Raw genomic sequence first — 24,535 nt, 5'->3', positions numbered from 1 at the left:
GCCGGGCCAGCTCTTTTACAAGTGGTGGCCCAGGCTTCTGACGCCGCTGTCTTCTGGCCTTCTGTTCTTCTCGAGCTGTTGCCTCGTCACTGTCTCTGGTCACAATGACAGGGATGCAGCGTGCAGCGACTTATATAGGGACATCGTCGGATGTCCCCGCCCATTATGATGTCACAGTCCCAGCATCCTACGCAATCTATGGAAAACCAAGTTCATATTATTTCCTCCCCCACCTGCCCCTTCCACTGCTTTCTCTGTCAAGATCAATGGCACAGCCATCAACCCGTCCCTGCATGCCAGGGTGCTAGGTTTAATCCTGAACTTTGAGCTATCCTTTCAGCCCCACATCCAATCACTGTCCAAAACTTGTTGCTTCAACTTCCGCAAAGTATGCCCATCTTCACCAATGACGCCACAAAGCTTCTAATTCACTCCCTGTTTCTCTCGTCTTGTCTACTGCAACTTCCTTCTCATTGGATTACCTTTACATAGGCTATCCCCTCTTGCTCTCCCTCCAGAATGCTGCTGCTTATCCACCTTACCAACCATTCAGTGTCTGTTACCTCTCTCTGCCAATTCCTCCGCTTGCTTCCTCTGACCCAACAAATAAAATTCAAAATACTATCAACTTACAAAGCCATCCACAACTCTACCACATCTACATAACTAACCTGGTCTCAAAATACCAACTAAATCATTCTCTTTATTCCTCCCAAGACCCCCTGCTCTCTAGCTCCCCCATGATCACCTCCAGGACTTCTCCGAAGCCTCTCGTATCCCCTGGAACTCCCTACCCTGATATGCCCGACTATCTCTCACTGTCCAATTTTAAGGGAGTCCCTGAAAACCCTTCTCTTTAGAGAAGCCTTTCCTGCTGCCACCTTACAACTGTTCTTTTATTTTCTTTATCAGCCCATTCCCCCACAGTAATTACCTTTTATATCACTTAAACCTCCCTTTTAGGTGGTATGCTCTAACAAGCAGAGCCCCTTGATTCCTCTTGTATTGAATTATATTGTAACTGTACTGTCTGCCCTCATTTTGCAATGCGCTGCACAAACTGTTGGTGCTATATAAATCCTGTATAATAATAATAATAAAGGAAGAATACACAAGTGCAAAAATATAAATACAGCGTACACAGTCTGTTGCTCTGAAAATCAGACATAGATTAATTGTGCTGGATATTGGGCATGGTTTAAAGGGGGTGCAGTTAAAAAATGTTCCAAGCCCAGTTGCATTTTATATTGCACACACATACATACATGCATGCGTACATTAGATGGCCCACTGATTGGAAACCATTGATCTAATTACATTTTGCAGGTGGATAATTCTGAACACTGCCCTGGACCACATTCTTCAATGGAGGGCTCCAGTTCCTTCTCGCTGTCACTTCCCCAGTTCTTCGTGATAGAGTGCAAGCAGCTAGCATGGTGAACATTAAAAGGATCAGTTAAATGTTTGCTAGGAAGCACTATCCTTGAGTCAGCAGCCAAATGCCCAAGACCCCTTCTGGTGTACATGAAGCCATTCTGTTGTCTGTGCACCTTCTTCCAGACACACTTCTTCACTAAGCACTGCATGGGCACATACAGCACATAATACACTGGGCCATTTGACATGAGTGAGTAGCAGTGAATACAAATGTGTAAACTGCTTCAATCCAATGGGAATTGTAGTGGTACCTTGGATTATGATCATAATTTGTACCAGAAGAATGCTTGTAATCCAAAGCACTCGTATATCAAAGCCATAGAAGACAATGGAAACTCAGATAATTAGTTCCACAGTGACATCTATTGTATGTAGTACTGCGTGTGGCAAGAGGTGGGGGGGGGGAGGTGGAGACGCTCGGAAACTGCTCAGAGCCACCAAGATGCACTCGGAAACACTTGGGAACAGAGTGTTTCCAAGTGGTGCCGAGTGCATACAAATACCCCCCAAATTACCCCTTCTTTGAAAGTAGACATTCCAAGGTATTTAGTAAGAGGCATGGTGAGGTTTTTGATGTTGTCATTTTTTCCCCACAATTCTTTGCAAAATGAAGATATTTTTTTTTTCCACAAAATTGTCATTGTAATAGGTTATTTCTCTCACATGGCATGTGTATACCACAAATAATGCCCCAAAATACATTCTGCTACTGAGTATTACGATACTTTTCCACAGCCTAGCCACATAGAGAGGCCCAACATGCAGGGAGCACTTACGTGTGTTCTAGGAGCATAAATTACACATCTAACTTGTTGACTACCTATTACACCTTTGAAGGCCCTGGAGCACCAGGACAATGACACTTGGCACTGATGACAGATGGCACTAATGACACTAATATGTGGCATTGATGACATGTGGCACTGATGACAGATGCCACTTGGCACTAATATGTGGCACTGATGAAAGATGGCACTGACGGGTGGTACTGGGGACAGGTTTTTTTTTCACTAACCGCTGCAGCGGTTCAGCTCTTCCTCCTCACACGCTGTCTCTGTGTGAGGAGGGAGAGCCGGCGATGAGAGATGATATATGTTTACATATGAGATCATCTCTCATTGGACACACTGATCATGCTGTAAACGGCCGCTGTGATTGGCCATTTACAGCGATCTGTGACTGGCCGTGTCCAAGGGACAAGGCCAGCACAGAACTTCCCTGATGTGTGCCCACGGGAGCGCTCATTGCGGAAGTAAACAGGAGGACATCCAGGGACGGCCTCCCGGCAATTGGCGTCCGTGCTGCAGCCGTCTTCCGGCTATAGCGCGGACGCCTAGTGGTTAAAGGGGAAGTAAATACAGGTAAACCGTGATGGGTTTTACTTCCTCTTTTGTTTCCTGCAAAGTAAAAGCATAATGGGCTAGTATGCATAGTATACTAGCCAATTATGTGGCACTCACCTGCAAAGGAAGCCCGTGCTGTTCCCACTGCCGGAAGCATGCACCTTCACCCCTTACTTCTGTGTCCATGGACTCTGGCTCTGTTACGCGCATGCGTGCGGGTACTGATGGTCACGGCAAGGTGCACTATAGAAACGGCACAATCGTTTTCTTTCTTCAGTGCAAGCATATATGGCAAATATCTTCTAAAACTTACAGGTCTAGAAGAGGTTTCCAGTACCTACAGTTAAGCCTCATCATAGGCTAACCTGTGGGTAAAAGTGCTGTGTAAGAATTTACAACCACTTTAATACTCTTGGGCATGGAGTTTACCAGAGCATCACAGGTTGCCACTGGAGTCTTCTTCCACTCCTCCATGACGACATCACGGAGCTGGTGGATGTTAGAGACCTTGCGCTCTTCCACCTTCCGGTTGAGGATTCCCCACAGATGTTCAATAGGGTTTAGGTCTGGAGACATGTTTGGCCAGTCCAAACCCTTTTACCCTCAGCTTCTTTAGCAAGGCAGTGGTCATCTTGGAGGTGTGTTTGGGGTTATGTTGGAATACTGCCCTGTGGCCCAGTCTGTGAAGGGAGGGGATTATGCTCTGCTTCAGTATGTTACAGTATATGTTGGCATTCATGGTTCCCTCAATGAACTTTAGTTCCCCAATGTGGGCAGCTCTCATGCAGCCCCAGACCATGGCACTCCCACCACCATGCTTGACTGTAGGCAAGACACACTTGTCTTTGTACTCCTCACCTGGGTGCCGCCACACACGCTTGAAACCATCTGAACCAAATAAGTTTATTTTGATCTCATCAGACCACAGGACATAGTTCCAGTAATTCATGTCCTTAGTCTGCTCGTCTTCAGCAAACTGTTTGCGTGCTTTCGTGTGCATCATCTTTAGAAGAGGCTTCCTTCTGGGATGACAGCCATGCAGAACAATTTGATGTAGTGTGCGGCTTATGGTCTGAGCACCGACAGGCTGACCCCCCACCCCTTCAACCTCTGCAGCAATGCTGGCAGCACTCATACGTCTATTTCCCAAAGACAACCTCTGGACACGTGCACTCAACTTCCTTGGTCAACCATGGAAAGGCCTGGTCTGAGTGGAACCTGTCCTGTTAAACTGCTGTATGATCTTGGGCACCATGCTGCAACTCAGTTTCAGGGTCTTGGCAATCTTCTAATAGCCTATGCCATCTTTATGTAGAGCAACAATTATTTTTTTCAGATCCTCAGAGTCCTTTGCCATGTTGAACTTCCAGTGACCAGTATGAAAGAATGCGAGCAATAACACCAAATTTAACAAACCACTCCCGTTTTCACACCTGAGACCTTGTAACACTGAGTCACATGACACCAGGGAGGGAATATGGTTAATTGGGCCCAATCTGGACATCACTTAGGGGTGTACTCACTTGTGTGTTGAGTTATTTTGAGGCACAGCAAATTTACACTGCTATACAAGCTGTACATTCACTACTTTACATTGTAATTTCTTCAGTTCAGTCACATGAAAAGATAATAAAATATTAAATAAAATGTGAGGGGTGTACTAATTTTTGTGAGATACTGTATATATACTTTCACCAGGTTGGGTTCATCCACAGTCATCGGGCACCCGTCGAGGAATGGTTCTACTTTCAGTGATCCACTCTACGTGGGAGGGCGATAAAGCTCCTCGTTACTGGACTTACAAAAAGTATTTGACAGCTTGACATTGGACTATTTTGCCATCTCAAAGTCATGGGATTTGGTTCTGATTTTATTCATTCTTCAGTCCTTCCACTACACTCCAATGGCCCACATTTTTGTTAAGAGTTATACACTCACAAGCCACTTTATCAGGTACAACTGTTCCAATTGCTTGGTAACACAAATTGCTAATCAGTCAATTACACGGCAGCAACTCAATGCATTTAAGCATCAAAACCTACATGAAAACTATGTCACAATAGGAACAGGGTCCTGGGAACACCTTGGATCTTCAGACATGGCAGGAAATTACATATAATTTATCACAGGTTTCCATTCACACAACTCTAATAGAATCTAACCAACTACAGTTGTGCTCATAAGTTTACATACCCTGACAGAATTTATGATTTCTTGGCCATTTTTCAGAGAATATGAATAACACCACAAACTTTTCTTTCACTCAACGTTAGTGTTTGCCTGAAGCCATTTATTATCAATCAACTGTGTTTACGCTTTTTTAATCATAATCACAACAGAAACTACCCAAATGACCCTGATCAAAAGTTTACATACCCTGGTTATTTTGGCCTGATAACATGCACACAAGTTGACACAAAGGGGTTTGAATGGCTATTAACCACTTCAGATATGTGCTATAGTCGAATGATGGCTACATCGCAAACCTACTTTGCTGGGAAGCCGTCAATAGACGTCCTCCAGTTTGCACGCTCCCAGCGCAGCAGCATAGGCGGCACTGATGAGAAATTGATTGGCACCACTGGCGGGCATTGATAAGTGGTACTGATTGCTGTCACTTATGCACTGGTGGGCAATGGGGGAAGGTGTTGGGCTGCAGTGACAGGTGGCCAAAGGGGGAATGAAAAGATTGCCTGTTTAGTGGTGAGGGAGAGGAAACTGACAGTGAGTGAACAATATAGTTTCTGTATAAGACATAATAAGACAAAAATAGCAGAAGAAATCATGAAAAAAAGGGAAAGGGAAATGGGGGGGGGAGACAGAGGAAAAAAAATAGAAAAAAAAAAGCACTGAGAAAGAAAAGGAAAGAAGAACAGGTAATAAAGCACAACAGACAGAAACGGGGGAAAATAGGAGGCAAATAAAAAAAAAGGAAAAAGGAAAAAAACTTTAGAGAGAGGAAAAAAAAGGGGGAAAGTGGAAAAAAAGAAGAAAGGAAAAGGAAAAAAGAAAAACAACAAGAAAGGTGGAGCCATAAAAAATTGTAATACTACAAGAAAAACAAATTAAAATAAAACAGGAACACAAGTAACAAAAAATAAATAAAAACGACATAATAAATACAAATAAAATGGTTCCTATGTGAGCCACTGGGGTCAGCTTAAGGTGGTAAAAATTCCAAAATAGTTTCATGTGCGAGCCATTGGTAAACAAATTGTCACCTTCAGCCCTTAATTGAAAAAAAAAAAAAAAAACATAGGTAGTCATGACCTATTGGCTACCCTAAGTGAATATTACAGATGAGCATAGGGTGTGAGAAACCGAAGGAAAAAGAGTACGAACAGAAAAGAATAAATATATTACATGGTATGTGCTATACCCAATCAAGCACTGCCCAGACTAGACATCAATAGGAATTGTACAGGTGTCACATCAGTGGCTGCTTGGCTTTGATCGAGTGCATCTGGCTGACGTGCCTGATCATTTGCACATACACCGACGCTATGAAAGCGGGCTGTATTCCACAACATTAGGAATTTATTGCTTCAGCCTGCTTTAGGTTACTTTGTTGTCCTTTCGTTTTTAACCATTTTTGGCAGTATTCTGACAGCATATTGATGTCACAGGGTGGGGGTATCACAATTTTTAAAAATTTTTGCATGTTCTGATTGGTGGCTGATATATTTTTCAATTCTGCTTTGACGCTGTTGCACTTTATCAAATGCCTGACGAAGGGGCCCTGTGTGGCCCCAAAATGTTGTAATTATCTGTGAGGCCGCGTACACACGCGCGGACTGTTCGCCCAACTTTGTCCGCTGAACAGTGTTTGGGCGGACAGTCCGCTCGTGTGTGGGCTTTCAGCGGACAGTTTCAGCGGACAGTTTGACGGACAAGGTTTTTCGGAAATTCCGTAAAACTGTCCGCTGAAACCTTGTTTCAGCGAACAGTCCGCTCGTGTGTAGGCTTGTTCGTCAAACAAAGTTGCGCGCATGCTCAGAAAGGATTTTCACGCCGAAAGCTATAATGCAGTGTATAGGACGTCGTATTTTTCGTCCCGTCGTACGTGCCGTTCACGTCATCGCGCACGGTTTCAGCAAACTGTTCGTTCGTCGTGTGTGGGCATGTCCGTCCATGCTAATTTTGAGCGGACTGTTTGCTGAAACTGTTGGACGGACAAAGTTGGGCGAACAGTCCGCCCGTGTGTACGCGGCCTGAGATGTGATCTCTCAATAAAAGAAACCTTGGATGAAAGTTGTTGATCCATGGTGTGCTGGCGAATATGTACACTTGCTTGATGTTTCCAGGACCCAGCTGGTAATCGCTGTAGCACCCAACATTTTAAGAGCCATACTTGCCAGAAACGTGTGCGATAGAAATATTTACAAGACATTTATGTAGCAAGTCACCAATGTAGACATGTGTCCCAATACTTGCTGTGTCTATCTAAAGTAGTGGCAACTGTGGTCAAGGGCTGGAGGCAGAATGGTACTGAATATGGTATACTTCAGCAGTAGTCATCAACCTTGTCCTCAGGGCCCACTAACAGGCCAGGTTTGCAAGATAACTGAAATACATCACAGGTGATATCATTTGCTGCTCAGTGATTGCACTATTCTAGTCTGCATCTTCCCAAGGTAATATATAAAACCTGGCCTGTTAGTGGGCCCTGAGGACAGGGTTGATGACCACTGTCCTTCAGGACTCCATTAGTGCTACTTACAGTAGGTGGATTCCAGTGTGATGCATGGGTAAAATTGGTGCCCGAGCAGGACAACATCACAGCACACGAACGCTGCACCACTATTTTTGTGCTTTCCACTACCATATGTTGCTCCATAGGAAAAAAAACTTTACAAAACACCCCAGAAACACAAAGAACATTGCCAGGGGAGATTGCTATATGCTCCAATATAACATCAAAAAGTGTACCCACACTGACTTTGAGAACTTTATTCTCTTCCAGGGGGATCACCACCCTGGACCTGTATAGCACCCATCAACGAGGTTACTTGATACACTGTATCCTGGAGATCACGGTCTGCAGGACCCAGCACTGACAGACAATACAGGCTCTGTCTACGCTCTTGTATGCAGGATCTGTGTACACTCCCCTCTTGGCCTTTATGCCAAAGTGATCAAGCCCTCCTCTAAGTCATCAGGGGTGCAACGAAATCAAGACTAAGTACTTACAAGGAAAATCCGAGACATCTGAGGCTTTGCCAAGTTGGAAGGGGTGTCTTTTTTTGGCCAGTGTAAATTCACTTGAATGTGGAAACATAACCCAAGCAGTCATGAATATCAAGCCCACTGTTTCCTGTATGATTAAGGCATGATATTTTCAGCACAAAACATGTCACAGGTGACCCCTATTATCTTATAAACAAGAAAAGCTGCTGCAGACCAAAATGCAGTGATTCACACCCTTTTCTGAAATTGTTGGTAGGTGGAGCCAAAAACATACTCCGGTTGTCCTGCTCATTGAAGACTTTCCAAAAAAAAAAAAAAGTGGGCACCAACTATTGATGGGCTCCCCCAAAATCTGCTCACCATAAAATGAGCATAAACATCCACCTGGTTAGCTGGAAAAATGGCTGCTGAGAGAAATAGTCCAACTGCAGGAAAATACTAGAAGATTGCTGGGCTTTTTTTTTTTTACATATTGGAACTGTTATACTGCATCATGTAATACTTTAAATTAGTTATTTCAAAACATTTTTCTATTACTGTTTGATGCCTATAAGCTGGTTGTCACATAGAACCACTGGCTTCAATACCTTAGGTTGGAACGAGAACGCAGATCAGTGGATCCTGAGGCCATAGAACAAGGTGACAAACATTTTCAGAAGGAGAGAAGTAAAAGCAGTCCCCATCTAATACAATTTTACTCTGAATTCTTCTCATGACAAATGGGGCTAATCATTGGTCTTTTTTTTTTTTTTTTTTTTTTTTTTTTTATACAGCGAGAACATTTTACTACTAGACAGAACATTGAACTGCTCAAATCAGGCTGTGCCCCAAAGTCTTGTAGTCTAATACAACTATGCAAGGATAGATTACAGTGAAAGTGAGAACTCATTATGAAACCACAACACAACAATTTTCTCAAAATTGCTGGGATTTTATTTGCCTCAGGCTTATGAATTGCAACCAAAGACATTGTGCAAAGAAAGCAAAGATTAAGTACACTTCAGGGAAAAGCTGATTATCCACATTGGTAACAAAGTTTGAAGAAAAAAGAGAAAGGGAGAAATAAGCATTCCATCATACTATATATAGTTTGCAACAATTAACATGTTTAACCAAACGTCTTCATAACAAATAGAAATTGTAATAGAAAAAAAAAACATTACTTTAACCATATAGTTTATAAGTTTAGAACTCTGTTTAAAGTGGGGAAAAACAAGAGGCTGGGAGAGGAAACATTAGGAAAAGAACAGCAAATCAACACTTTATGCACTAGCAGAGCCATAGCCAAGCGAGATACTCAAGGCCCTTCTAGCAGCAAAAAGGTTAATCAGTACATGAGAGTTGCATATATGTACCACAATCATAAAAAATTAAAAATTAAAAAAAAAAAAAAAAAAAAAAATACTGAACCACAGCAACATAAAACCGATAAAATTGCCTGATGAAAAATAAAATAACCAGTTACTTGTATCAGTTTGCCCCAGTTCAAGTTGCTACAAAAATTGTTTTTCAGCTTTGCACTGATGTAAGCTGCACCATAGCATAGGAAACCAGGTACAGGGGACCCAGCTAAATGTCTACCTACAGAAATGTACTAACAATCCACAGTTTTTCTTTAAAAATGTGACACTTGCTTCATATTGCAGGCCCATTTTGGTGACAATGTTACAAAAATCTTTTTTTGTTTATTTTTTTTTGTACACGATGAGATCATGTATGTCTGACACTAGTCTAACATTCCTTCTAGATGATGAGTAGTGATACAAACCCATTGTGTATTTTCTCATTTTTATTAGAAAAACAAAACAAAACATTGGATGAGTTGAAACTAGAAAATGACAAACTTCGTCAAGAAAACAGGTTACTTGTGTATCACTCGTCGTCGCTTCCGGTTACATCAGATTGATCCTGTAATAAGAACCATTGAGAACAACAATTAGAAATCCGCAGGAAAGCAAGAAAAACACTACATGCCAAACAATACAATGCAGAGAGGAGACGTGCAGCAATTCATTGATGATCATTAAATACTGCATTTCCTGCAAGTCTGTCCATGTCTACAATAATATTCAATATAGTTGTGATAACAAAAAAAAAAAAAAAAAAAAAAATAACTGTAAACATTTGGTGTTAAGTGGATTTTGTATGAATGGCTGCAAAAAATGTATTGTGACCAGAACTAAAGAGTTTTTCACTGGTGTATTTAGTGAGCTTATACCACTTCTCTCGCAATCCCAACAGTACTTGTGGATATAGGCTTTTGTAAGCCCTTTATTGTCTCTCACATGACAGCTCTCTAGCAATCTCACATAGCAGCTGTAAACACTCTGTGTAAAAATCAAACAATTTTTACTTCATTCATCACTCATTTCCCTATTGGCAGGAATGATTTATTTATTTTCTGGGAAGATTTGATTTATACTGGCCAAAAAGGAAAGGAGGGATGATGTCATTGGATTCAGAGAGACTCAGGAACTGGCTTTACCTTCAAAAGCTTTTATAGCGGCTATAAAAGGTATTTCTAGACAGTGTGACAGGAGAAGGGAAGCAATTGAAGCCTGCATTTTTTAAATGTTTGTTATTCAGCACAAAGGATAGTACTTAAATGCAATGAGAAGTGCCCCATGTGATGCGGACTGTTCGTCTTGTTGAAATCTTAAGTGCATTGTCCCCCATATCCACCTAAATGATAACCTTCCGGTGTTGTAGAAAATGCAGCCGCTGCAGCTTTGTCAAGAGTGCTGACAATGCCTGCACTCTCCTCTATTCTTAGACATTATCCATCAATGAAAAATTGAGGAGGTGGGCCTTTCATTCATCTGTAAATCCTCCATTCATAACATGTGGTGGGGTGAAGTGGGGGAGCAGAAAAGGTGGGCATGGTCGGCACTTTTGACGAGTTATGACAGGTTACCACTGCAGGGTTATTTGGGGGGGAGGGGGGGCGACTTCAACAAGATGTTAGCTGCTATAATTGCTATAATGCTATTTAACCCCAGTTTATAAAAAAAAAAATCTGGAATTAAATTAGGTCCTTAGAATAAATAAATATAGCCCCATGAAAACTGATTTAACTCAGTTAGGACCGCTGATTCAATGATGAGTGGCAAGGCCAATGAGCAGTTGTAAAAAGCCCATCTGTGAGTTGTTTCAGCCCTTTGATTGAAAATGTCTACCCCATATATCACTGACTAGCTAGCAGAAGGCAATTCAGTGTTTTAGTGGATGGCAGCATATTACTTGAACTAGAATCTTGTACCTACAGTGGAAGAAGAGGCCATAAGGATGAAAATAATATAAGGGATCACTTCCCCTGCATCTTTTTCTCCTTGGCAGCCAATACGATCGCTTCTCCTCTCAGCCAATCGCTTACTTCACTACATGAAGTAAACACCACTTTTTTGGGGTTCAGGTGCTTTTACTGTGTATCATTCTAGAAGTACAAACATGTGCGTTTTGAGTAGTATTTATGTGCACATAGCCACAGACCCTATAATTAACTGTGCATTCCATTTGTGTAGTTAGTGGTTACATGCTATACACAAGAAGACGATACAGATGAGCGTTATGTTGGCTATAAACAGATCAGTTTTTTATGCACTAGTGTATGATGCAACACATACATTAAATTCACCTGGATCAATGTAATCACTTCAATGTCAAGCACACGTAGACTCAAAAGTAGCGCCTACCTGTCACATAGGGCCAAATATGACCACCCTTTACACCGACTTATGCAGGACAGCCTTCATGAGTGAATCTCACTTTTACACTTTATCCAACTTTGCTATACTGAATGTACAGTTAAGAGTTATTTTACTGTTACAACTTACATTATCATCTAGATCTTCATCACTGTCATAATCACTAACAACTGGTTTGGCTTTCCCTCGACTCTGGCGCTTTTTCCCTTTTCCCTTATCTCGATTCTTTTCGTCCTTCTTATTTAACTTGATTTTTACCTTCACAGATTTTGCTATAAAACAAAAGAAAAAAAAAAGAGAAGGAATTAAACTGTATGTAAACCCTCTTAATTGCTCAGTTTTAGTTTGTTAAATATACCATATCAAAAGCATTTTGTTTTCTCAGTGAAAAAAATATCTGTTGATCTCATCAGATAAACTCTGCATACTTCCTGTGTTATCTCGAGGAACTTTTCTAGTTCTTTGACAACAGAATGAATACCGAATTTATCGGCGCATAACACGCACTTTTTTCCCCTTAACATCAGGGGAAAATTGTGGGTGCGTGTTATACGCCGATCCCCACGATCTCCGCTGATTGTGATGAGAGGAGCGAGCGGAGCCGAGATACACGAAGCCGAGTGTACTTCGGCTAGACTCGGCTCCTCTCGCAGTCCCGCCCCTGACTGTGAGCAGAGCCGAGTCTAGCAGAAGTACACTCGGCTTTGTGTATGTCGGCAGCGATCGCTCCTCTCCTCCGAACGGCGCCAATTTTAAACAAGGCTGCAAGGACACTGGGGAGGCTGCAATGACCCAAGGCTGCATAGGGACACTGGGAAGGCTGCATAGGGACACTGGGAAGGCTGCATAGGGACACTGGGAAGGCTGCACAGGGACAATGGGAAGGCTGCATAGGGACAATGGGAAGGCTGCATAGGGACAATGGGAAGGCTGCATAGGGACAATGGGAAGGCTGCAATGATGGACAAGGCTGCAGATGGGCACTGATAAGGCTGCATTGATGGGCATTTAAATATACGTTTTTTTTCCTTAAACTCCCCTCCTAAACTTGGGGTGCACGTTATACGCCAGTGTGTGCTATATGGCGATAAATACGGTATATTATTTGTTGTAGAGATCTAAGAGTGGGATGGTTTAAGTAGTTTAACAAATGGCAATGGGCAGGCTGTCACCACTCAAAACACAAAAAAGCTGCATACTATCAACCAAGGATAAAAGAAGCAAGTGCATTTCTGGCAATAAACAGGTATTTTTACACAGGGACAATCACTTCAGTCAGAAGGAGCTCTTTGGGGAAAAAAAAAGTCACTGATCTTACAGAAGTACCGGGTCCATGGCAATGGCAAGAACTGTTGACCTAGCCCCTATGCCTCTACAAAGCATCCAATAACTGCATGCCTCTTCCCTCTCCTTGGGCAGCAGCAGATACATCTCCTCCTCTGTGTGCTAGACTGGTAGGTAAAAGTGGCTACAAGGTGGAACTGCCCAACTACATTGCAATTCCTAAGCCCCCATTGCATCCCCAGGTGACAAAAGGAAACTTCAAGTGGTATGCAAACTGCTGTCTTCAAGAAACTGGCAACCCACCAGTACAAAGATATTTGTTACACAAAAGCAGAAAAAGGATAGCAAACTATTTAAGACAAGATAGGGGAGGGAAATACTAGAAAGGTGGCAAGCCTATCAAAAGAACTGCTGCCAGTCAGAAGCTCAGCCACAGTAGACCCTAGTCCAAACTTGATTCTACACTGTCAACCATGATCTCAGCCCTGACTTCAGCAATAGAATTGTGCATATCACACTGCCGAGGTGGACAATCCTGTTTTAAACACTGAGAATTAGGAATAGGAGGTACACAGCTGAGCACAAGTCATATTGCAGGGTATGAATGAATGAATGAATGAATGAAATACTTATATAGCGCACAATGCGAACTGAATCGCCTCTAGGCGAGGGTATACTTACACTGCCTTAGAGAACAGCTTTACTTTCCTTCCAACAGGCAGTTCCTCCAATAGGACCATTAAAAATAGATTGCTCAACTGTTTTTGGTACCCAAACTCACGTGGGGGGACTTTTTTTGGTTGTTTTTTTTTTTTTTTAATTATGTGAATTTTAAGTTTGTCATTAAATACACTAGACAGAATAAATAGAATAAAATATTTAAATATAAAACAATTTAAAAAATGTTGTACAATGGAGTGGGGTTGGGTTGTAGGGGTACATACATACCCAGAGGATGTGTCCAACAAGCCTTTGCCAGTGTCTAATCACCCGAAGGTAGCAGCCTATAACCTAGGGTCTATGGATATCAAGCCTGTGTACTGTACTGTATGACTGAGATATGAGATGAGATCACCACCAAACCTGTTCAAAACTGGCATCTTTCAACTTATGTCTAAAGCTCATTTAGATTGGTTGTATGTACTTAATGCATTTTCAGCTATGGTATATTCTTATCTAAGAAAAAAAAAAAAAAAAAAAAAGTGAAATGAATGGTTTTATAGGGTCACATAGATCATAAATAAATAAATTTGTCTATATAGTTTTGGGACAATCTCCATAAATGATGATTTCAGTGTTAGAATCCATCATGACATAGAAACATGAAGCTATATTCTCAGTTTACCCCTAAAGTTGGTCTGCTACAAAATATTTGCTAACTGTTCCATATTTGGAAGGACTGTACTGGGTTCTGGAAATTGCTGTTTTTTTTTAAAACATAAATCTTGTCCTATACTAAATAAAGAACAAAAACACTTAACGACTTAAGCCCCAGAAGATTATGCCCCTTAATGACCAGGCCATTTTTTGCGTTACGGCACAGTGTCATTTTCACTAACCATTGTGTGGCCGTGCAACTGACATCCTTTTTTCCACCACAAATAGATATTTCTTTTTGTGGTATTTGATCACCTCTATGGTTTTAATTTTTTGAGCTATAAACAAAAAAAGAGCAACAATTTTGAAAAAAAGCTACATTTACTTTTTTGCTATAATAAATATCCCAAAAAAATTCTTCATCAGTTTAGGCCAATATGCATATTTTTGGTTAAAAAAAAATAAAAAAATAAAAAAAATAAAAAAAAATCGCAATAAGCGTATATTGCTTGGTTTGCACAAAAGTTATATAGTCTACAAAATGGGGGATATATTTATGGCATTTTATTGATTTATTAATTTTTTTTTTTTTTACTAGTAATGGCGGTGATCAGCGATTTTTAGCAGGACTGTGACATTGTGATGGACAGATCGGACACTTTTGACACTATTTTGGGAGCAGTGACATTTATACAGCGATCAGAGCTATAAATAGCCACTGATTACTGTATAAATGTCACTGGCATGGAAGGGGTTAACACTAGGGGGTGATCAAAGGGTGTTACTTGTTCCCTAGGGAGGGGTTTCCAACTGTGGGGGAGTGTACTGGCAGAGAGTAGAGAGAGATCAGTGTTCCTGATCACTAGGAACAGCAGATCTCTCTCTACTTTCCTGACAAAGTGGGGACCTGTCTGTTTACACTGGAGGCTCCCGGTTCTGGCTCTCTGAGGAGCGATCGCGAGTCGCCAGCGGACATCACGGCTGCCGGCCACACACATCGGCACTGGCGTTGTGTGCGTACCCCCTATAGCTCTTAAAGCGCCCGACATAAACCTAAGGTGGTTTGCGCAGGGGAGCCAACCTGCTGCAGTATAATGACGGTGGCAAGAGGTTAAAGAACTTAATTGTTCTTAACAAGTTCTATTACATTTAACCACTTGCCAACTACCCACTGTCGATTGGCTTCGGCAGAATGGCACTCCTGCACAAATTGGTGTAGCTGTACGATGGGCGCTTTGAGTATAGGGGGCTGCGTCCCTAAGGAACTGATGCGCGTGCCCAGCAGCTGAGATATCCGCCAGGCACCCACGATCGCTCCTGACAGAGAGAGAATAGGGGTTTGTGTGTGTACACACACAAATCCACATCTTGTCAGGGAGAGGAGACAGATCGTGTGTTCCTAGTATATTGGAATAACGATCAGTCTCCTCCCCAAGTCAGAACACACACACTGAGGGAACACATCGATCACACCCAGTGTTAAACCCTTCCCTACCAGTGACAATTATACAGTAGTCAGTGCATTTCTATAGCACTGATTGCTGTATAAATGTCAATGGTCTCAAAAATGTGTAAAAAGTGTCTGATCTGGCCGCGGCAATGTCGCAGTCCCGTTAGAACCACAGATTGCCACCATTAATAGTAAAAAAAAAAAAAAAAAAAAAAAATCCCATAAATCTATCTATTTTGTAGACTCTATAGCTTTTGCGCAAACCAATCAATATGCGCTTATTGTGATTTTTTTAACCAAAAATATGTAGAAGACTACATTTCGGCCTAAATTGATGAAGATTTTTTTTTTTTGGGGATATTTATTATAGCAAATAGTAAAAAATTGTGTATTTTTCAAAACTTGTCACTCTTGTGTATCGTGCAAAAAATAAAACACACAGAGGTGATCAAATACCACCAAAAGAAAGCTGTATTTGTGGGAAAAAAGGACATAAATTTTGCTTGGGTACAACATTGCACGACTGCGCAATTGTCAGTATTGCCGTATCACAAAAAATGGCTTGGTCAGGAAGGAGGTAAATCCTTCCGAGGCTGAAGTGGTTAAATACCTTTAAAAAACTGAAATTCTAGTACTACCTTGGTTTGTCCTGGGCATGGATAGCAATGAAAACAAACCCCAGCATTTACTGTACTACTCAAAAGCCAATGTTGTAGTGAGAAAGCATCTTACTGCCCAACCCATAATCCCACTTGTAATATATAGTCCATCATAGTCAATCAGCATTCAACTAAAATATGCACAGGGTACCAGTTTTCGATGAGTGCTTTCAATCCTAGCCATTAGGGAGAAAAAAAAAGTCTGTGATAGAGGCCCCAATTTAAAAAAAAAAAAAAGAAAAAAAAAAAAAAAAATACTGGTACCCTTTATACTGTATAGGTATTGAGGCAACAAAAATGTTGCTGCAATGTATATTTCGAGGCAGCAAAAAATGTTGTTGCAAAAATACTACTGCATTTAAAATAATGGCTTACACTCAGATTCGGATTCATCTTCATCTTCCTCATCGTCATCTTCATTGCTGTCATCTTCACTTTCCTCCTCTTTTGCAATCTTTTGTCTTGCACTCTTGAAGACCGATTGTAGCACAATTGAATCTTCATATATCTACAAATATAATAAAGCAGATTAGTATTGCCTGATTGAATAAGGAAATATGACAGTAATTCCAGCATAACAATTAGTGACCCTTCTCGTTTTACTTCGGTCTGAGATCTTTTCTCACCCCAGTCATATTTAACATTTTATATAAACTATCATCGTCACTGACCAAAATGGGGTTGGCCTATCACAGCAGTGCTAGAGGTTACTGGACAGCTTTAAGGACCCGATAGGTGACCAAATTAAGCCCCAAATCGCTGAAATCAATAAGCTGTTAAGTGTAAAGGTATTCTATACAATATTAAAGAGGAAGTAAAGGGGGGAAAAAAAAAAAAACACACACACCCTGCAAGGCAAAGGCATAATGAGCTAGCATGCATAGCATACTAGCTCATTATGAATAACTTACCTGAGAACGAAGCCCCCAAAGCGGTCCTCAGTCTTCCTCTTCGCCGCTGCCATGGATCCCGGAGCGACTTCCGGGCCTCGCGGCTCCGGCGAATCACAGCGCACGGGAGCCGACACTCGCGGCATATCGCCATGATCTGCGGCCTGCCCAGTGCGCCTCTGTCTACGGCGCACGCGCCGTAGACAGCGGTGGCAGTCTTCGGGTAAATATCTCCTAAATCCATATAGGTTTGGGAGATATTTCTTGGACCTACAGGTAAGCCTTAATGTAGGCTTACCTGTAGGTCAAAGTGGCTTGTAAGGGTTTACATCCAAAAGTTAAATACACATCTGCATGTCAACGTCACAATCATAACTATCAGGGACCCACTAGGGAAGATCTCTCTCATATATCCCAATTTCATTCGTCTGTGGTTGCAAGCTCTATTTTAATTAAGCACAATGATAAACAATAAAGCTGCATTCACACCATTCTACTCTCAACTCAAAAGTTCCAAAGCGCCCAACAAGCAAAATCCCATTCATTTAAATGGCCCCTGTTGACATATGAGCGTTTTGTCGCCTGAAGCTCAAAAAAGTACACAAGCTTCTTTTTTGTCAGATTACAAGCGTTTTTGGCCCCATAGACTTCAATAGAAACACCTGAATTGAGCAGATAGCATTTGTAAAACACCTGTAAAAATGCTCAAAAAGCATCTCTCCACTCCTATAATTTCCTTTCCCTCTCCTCCCCCTAGTGCTTCAATTGGTTAAACAAAAACACCTGAGGCTGTGAAAAAGTTTGTAATACAGGCAGTCCCCTAGTTACAAACATCCAAACAAACGACTCCTACTTACAAATGGAGGGAAACGGGAAGTGAGAGGAAATCTAACCCTAGGAAGGGAAATTCACTCCTGTAAGAGTTATTATGGGAAAAACTACTGATGCTTTATCACCAATCCTTGTTTCTACGAAAACCCAAAAGTTTCAAAATACAATTGTCACAGGGACAAGAAAGTGAGGTGAAATCTTCTGAACCAACAGCAAAACAAATGTTACAGGGGTGTTAACCCTTCCCCATGCTATCCAAAAAGCTTAAAAATATTTTTTTGGGCTTGAACTACACTTAGACTTTCCCACAGATTCAACTTAAGAACAAACCTACAGACCCAGTCTTGTCTGTAACCCAGGGACTGCCTGTACACTTCAAAAACAGTGAAAAAGCTTGTAAAAAAAAAAAAAAATCTGCAAAAAAAAGCTTAAAAAAAAAATAAAAAAAAAAAAACACACCCGAAAAACACCTGAAAATTATATGCTCAAGTGTGAATGCAGTGTAACACTTGCTATCAGGCTGAATATGGTATATATGGAATATATGATAACTGATATGGTCAGAGTGGGATGGAATAGGAAAACTCTGTTTAGGCTAAATCTCCATTTGGAGTAAGGGCCATTTCAAATCAGGAATTGCACAGGAACGTGCTTGGGTTCCTATGCGACTAGAATGTAAGGCATTTTCAGCCCATTCATTTGAATTTTGCAATGCACCAAAAGTAGTGCATGCTTCTGTACCATGCGATCCGGTGCAGGCAAACTACCTGCGTTCACAACCTGTGTTTGTGGTGTCATTAGCATTGCATTGACATCTGCTGCAATTCACAAAGGCACTGCATTTTAAAAATGGTGTGGAAAACCCATGTTCCATGCACGTTTCCCACAGCTGCGTTCTTGTGTGATTGGGCAATCTTAAAGTGATTAAAGGTTTAGATTTTTTTTTTATCTCTAAAACAAACTTTTTTACCTTAATGCAAGGAATGCATTAAGGTAAAATACAGTAACTCACAAAAGGGAGTACACGCCCCACATTATTGTAAATATTTTATTATATTTTTTCATGGGACAACAATGAAGAAATTATACTTTGCTACAATGTAAAGTAGTGAGTGTACAGCTTGTATAACAGTGTAAATTTGCTGTCTCCGCAAAGTAACTCAAGACACAGCCATAAATGTATAAACCGCTGGCAACAAAAGTGAGTACACACCTAAGTAAAAAATGTCCAAATTGGCTCCAATTAGCCATTTTCCCTCCCCGTGTCCTGTGACTCAGTGTTACAAGGTCTCAGGTGTGAATGGGGAGCAGGCGCCTTCAATGTTGTATTTTCGCTCTCACTCTCTCATACTGGTCACTGGAAGTTCAACATGGCACCTCATGGCAAGGAACTCTCTGAGTATCTGAAAAAAAGATTTGTTGCTCTACATAAAGATGGCCTAGGCTTTAAGATTGCCCAGACCCAGAAACTGAGCCAAGTCCATACAGCGGTTTAACAGGACAGGTTGCACCAAGCTGGTGCGATTGGCTGCGTCCCATAAAGAAAGCCTCTTCCAACTAAGGATGATGCACAAGAAAGCCTGCAAACTGTTTGCTGAAGACAAGCAGACTAAGGACATGGATTACTGTCCTGAGGTCTGATGAGACCAAGAAAAACTAATTTGGTTCAGATGATGTCATGCATGTGTGGCGGCAACCAGGTGAGGAGTACAAGGACAAGCGTCTTGCCTACAGTCAAGCATGTTGGTGGGAGTGTCATGGTCTGGGGCTGTATGAGTTCTGCCGGCACTGGGGAGCTACAGTTCATTGAGGGAATCACGAATGCCAACATGTACTATGACACATTGAAGCCAAGCATGATCCCCTCCCTTCAAAGACTGGGCCGCAGGGCAGGATTCCAACATGATAATGACCCCAAACACACCTTCAAAGGAGCTGACGGTAAAGGTGATGGACTGGCGAAGTATGTCTCCAGACCTAAACACTATTGAGCATCTGTGGGGCATCCTCAAACAGAAGGTGGAGGAGCGCAAGCTCTCTAACATCCACCAGCTCCGTAATGTCGTCATGGAGGAGTGGAAGAGGACTTCATTGGCAACCTGTGAAGTTCTGGTGAACTCCATGCCCAAGAGGGTTAAGGCAGTGCTGGAAAATAATGGTGGCCACACAAAATATTGACACTTTGGGCCCAATTTGGACATTTTCACTTAGGGATGTACTCACTTTTGTTTGTTAGACATTAATGGCTGTGTGTGGAGTTATTTTGAGGGGACAGCAAATTTATACTTTTATACAAGCTGTAAACTCACTACTTTACATTGTAGCAAAGTGTCATTTCTTCAGTATTGTCACATGAAAAGATATAATAAAATATTTACAAAAATGTGAGGGGTGTACTTACTTTTGTGAGATTCTGTATGTCTTGCCTGTAGAATCAATTTAGGCCAACCATACACCTAAAGTATATGCATTCATAAATACGTGAATGAGAGAAAATCAAAAGATTCCTTCATCCACGCTAAACTGCATTCTGAATGCTTGGAACAGTGAATAGATCTAATAGGACATAGGCACTGTCTAGCCTCAAAACTTGTCAGGGCCACCCATGATTTGAATTTCAGCAAAAATGTTGAGTCTCAAACCTTGCATGGTCTGCTATAATTTATTACAGAGAATCAAAAGTACTCTTCAGCATCTCAAATACAACTTAAAGTGAAAAGAAGAAACAACAATACCAACCTGTGATCCTTCTAGGTTAAATGTCTGTGCATTGTGACAAAGTAACATGATGTCCTTCTCTAAGTCACCTACACTTCTATATTTGTGATTACGAATTCTTTCCTATTTAAAAAACAAAGAAAAATGAGCTGAATGTGCAAATAATCATATTAATAAGAAACTGGGCAACGTTTTAAAATCAATTTTGTGTTATCAAATAAAATATTATAAAAAGGTCATAATCATCAATATCAGCAGCAATAATAACTAGTCCTTTCTTAAATCAGGAAACGTGTCTTTTTTTTAAACCAATTTAAAATGTACAACAATCTTACTCTATTCCTCATGCATAGCTAAAAATGTATCTAGATTTTTAAGTCCATAGCAAAGCAAAGTTTGACTAGTATAACTAGTAAACCTTTGTGACAATTAAGGCCTCGTTGACACGGGCGTACTACAGCATACACCCCTGCGAAGGCTGCCATTTTTGTTTCATTGCACAATTTCGGTAATGCCAAGGTGAATGAACACCTGCGCACGCACAGGAGTCACAGCATCTTGGACTGGCCAATAAAAGTGGCCGGGCAACGGTACCCAGAAGTTGGCCACTGGAAGTCAGCAACCGGCTGGGAGCTCTGGGATGCCGCATCGCTGGAATGAAGGCAAGTATTGGTCCCCTTTAAATAACTTCTACAAATAGGTATTGCAGCCCATAAGTAAAAAAACAAAAACAAAAAAAACATGAAGAACATATACAGAACAAATGTAAGTTAAAGATGATGACAAGTATTATTCACACTCATGTAATCTTACTCACTTTCCCTAGGAAAAAAAAAAAAAAAAAAAAAAAGACAGACAAAAGCTTTATTTACTAGTGATTATCAAGACCTTTTTTCCTTCTGTGTACAGTACTATGGAAAACCGCATGTACGCAAGACATAACATTTCTCAAATTACTGTAAGCCATACCTTTATTTTTTTGAAGTCAACAGGTTTACGGATTAATTCATAATACTCTGGCAGTTCTTTTCTGGAGGGAAGCTGGATGAAGACTTCACTTAGCTGTCGTCCAGAGCTGTTTATAATTAAAACAGGAAAATATATAAATTCAAAATTAGACATATAAATTCACTGATAAGAAAGCAATCATAAAACCTGAATAACAACTTGGTCACAGCTAGCAGTTAAAGTGATATTAAAGTATTTTTTTTAGTTAAACAAACATGGTATACTTACCTGCTCTGTGCAGTGGTTTTGCTCAGAGCAATGCCAATCCTCCTCTTCTTGGGTCCCTCTGAGGTGCTCTTGGCCCCTCCCTCCTGTTGAGTGCCCACACAGCAAACAGCTGAGACTTTGATTGGCAGCAGCAGGAGCAAATGGTGCCACGCTGCTGTCTCAGCCAAGGAGGAGGTGAGTCCCGGGCAGCTGAGAAACTCCTGCAACATCGCTGGATCTAGATGGGCTCAGGTAAGTATTAGGGGGGCTGCTGCACACAGAAGACTTTTTATCTTAATGCATAGAACGCATTAAGAAAAAAAAACAAAAAACCTTCAAATAACTTTACAACCCCTTGAATATGTCGTCATTCCTTGATCAAGAAATTAAGGGAGAAAATGTATTAAAAAGTTTAAAAACTGATTGATCCAGGAGTAAGAAAAAAAAAAAAAACACACTGGTCCTTTCTGACCCAATACAAAATCCTTCTAATCCTGTAACAAAATATTTTTACAGATACAAGCAGCAATTCATTTTTGGTGCTTTACCAGCTGTGGACATCACAATAAGGCCATCAATGCTTGGTGGTGAAGCTCCAGGCTGAGGGGAGGGCCCCGGTGGCACTTAAGATAGTAGGGATGCCAGTGTAAATTATAAAAAAAAAAAAAAAAAAAAAAACAACAACTCATCCAGTGAGCAATAAACATTTAAGCATTTCACCATAGGCAATCCTGGTATGGATGTATGGAAAGCCTCAGGTCGATGCTGTGCCTCGGGCCACGCCCCTTGACATGTTTTGCCCGCCCACTGGGGGCTTAATCATACATAGGGGGTCATAGGTAGCTATGGACATCAGATACTGCACACCCCTAAAAATGTAATTGAAGCAGGATGTGTGTGGTACATCCTGTCCTCCTGCCCTCTCACATTTGCTATCAAAAAGATAACCAGGAGTTGCTGTGTAAATACCTGACCCAGAGAAGCTGACGCTGTCAAAAATAACCATAGTATAAACACTGTTCCAACTCAAGTCCCTCCCCCTCCTTAACCTCCCCATCCATGGAGGAAAAAGGAGTCCATTGTCCCACTGTTACAGTCCTCCATGTGGAAGTCACTAATGAAGGGAGGGTAATATACATTAAGGGGTATACTTGGTAATATGACTTACAGGATCACTAGGGGATAAATACATTTAGGCTTCACAATATAGAGAGTGGGAGGGGAGCCGAGGCCGTAGGCTGGACAATTATCACCATCACCTAATTTTGGTTTTCAAATATTTGCACATTAAATAAGTTTTGGGCTGACACATTTCAAGAGAATATGAGGATGCGGGATGGGACGAACTTTGGAGTAAGTCTATGGTATCTGTGAAGAAAGGAGTAGAGTAAGAGGGAAAAGAGGGGATTTTATTAAGCAATACATTTGAAGCACAGGGTCATCAGAACCTACCACTTTTTTTTTGGTGCCTTTCCTTATTTTTCAAGTTTTTATTGCTGCTGTGATGTCCCTCCATGTATGGACAGCCTGGCTTTACACAAGCTAATATCGACTTGTGCAAAAACCAGCCTAAGCCATTGTTTAGAAACAGGAAAGTTGGAGGTGGACATTCAGCTTAGAACAGGTTAGTGAGATCTGGGGCATTTTCTATTCTCATGTTAACCTGTCCTTTAAAAAAAACAGTTATTTGCCCATTTACCAATTAAGAATCATGTTTTAAGTTCTTATTAAAAGTTTAAAGGTTATGTCATATGCTCTATTTTGGCAAAATGTTGTTATATACAAGTAAATTCATAAGGTATATAAGATGAGTGCCCTGTAAATTACTGTTTTGTGGCAGGTATCCATACTAAAGTTCTGTGAGATATCTGTTGAGGATAGCAGAATGAGAGCAGTTTCAGATGTTAAAAGAATTCATGAGCTAAAATAGAGACTCATGAATGATAAAGTCCAACAGTTCTACACTCAAAAGATACCCTTTCACCATTTTCAACCTACGCCTGCAAAAAGAGTAAGCATTTACCTCTCATCACCTCCCAGAACTTTCTGGGTCCAGAGCCATGGCACACTTCACTGTGTGCACTGCTGGGAACCTTTTCAACTATCCAACCATGGTCAGTTTTATGATGGTAAGAATTAAGGTTGAGGGTGTGCAGATAGTCGCTGGGTGGAGCGCTGCACATGCTCTGCTCCATTTTTTTTTTGCCCATTCAGCCTGGAAAAACACCATCCTTCCCTTCTGAAGCAGTAGGTGCATCTCAGGTCTGTTTTCAATGAAAGCCTACAGTGACCTGAAGGTCTTGCCTTATACAGGGCTTAACTGCCTGTTCTATTTTAGCAATATAAGCACTGAAAGTGTGATCTCTAAAACATAACTTACAATCAAGTAGATTGGCAGATAGTGACTTGATCCAAATGATATCCTGCAGATTGCACAAAGCTTTAACCCACAACCTGTGCAGAGCATAACAGATGAACCTCGGATAGTTAAAAAAAAAGT

General features: G+C 41.2%; 1 protein-coding gene across 4 annotated transcripts in view; it reads right to left on the bottom strand.

The window, feature by feature from the left end:
- Nucleotides 1-8,877: 8,877 nt before the first annotated feature.
- The window catches only part of SMARCA2 (SWI/SNF related BAF chromatin remodeling complex subunit ATPase 2), a 355,922-nt gene continuing 340,264 nt past the window's right edge, over nucleotides 8,878-24,535 (bottom strand). For all 4 annotated transcript variants that reach the window (XM_077475014.1, XM_077475013.1, XM_077475015.1 and 1 more), the window contains 5 exons: nucleotides 21,790-21,895; nucleotides 20,842-20,943; nucleotides 16,757-16,889; nucleotides 11,801-11,943; nucleotides 8,878-9,875 (listed from right to left, as the gene is read on the bottom strand). In XM_077475014.1, the coding sequence (XP_077331140.1) occupies nucleotides 9,840-9,875; nucleotides 11,801-11,943; nucleotides 16,757-16,889; nucleotides 20,842-20,943; nucleotides 21,790-21,895 (520 nt within the window). In that variant the 3' untranslated portion in view covers nucleotides 8,878-9,839. The remainder of the gene's footprint in view (nucleotides 9,876-11,800; nucleotides 11,944-16,756; nucleotides 16,890-20,841; nucleotides 20,944-21,789; nucleotides 21,896-24,535) is intronic.

This window comes from Lithobates pipiens, unplaced genomic scaffold, assembly GCF_037356315.1.
Source record: "Lithobates pipiens isolate NorthernLeopardFrog02 unplaced genomic scaffold, aLitPip1_a1.2 Scaffold_13, whole genome shotgun sequence".
NCBI classification, from domain to species: Eukaryota; Metazoa; Chordata; class Amphibia; order Anura; family Ranidae; genus Lithobates; species Lithobates pipiens.
The sequence above is the reverse complement of the archived record's forward strand: the minus strand, read 5'-3'. Positions and strand labels throughout refer to the sequence as shown.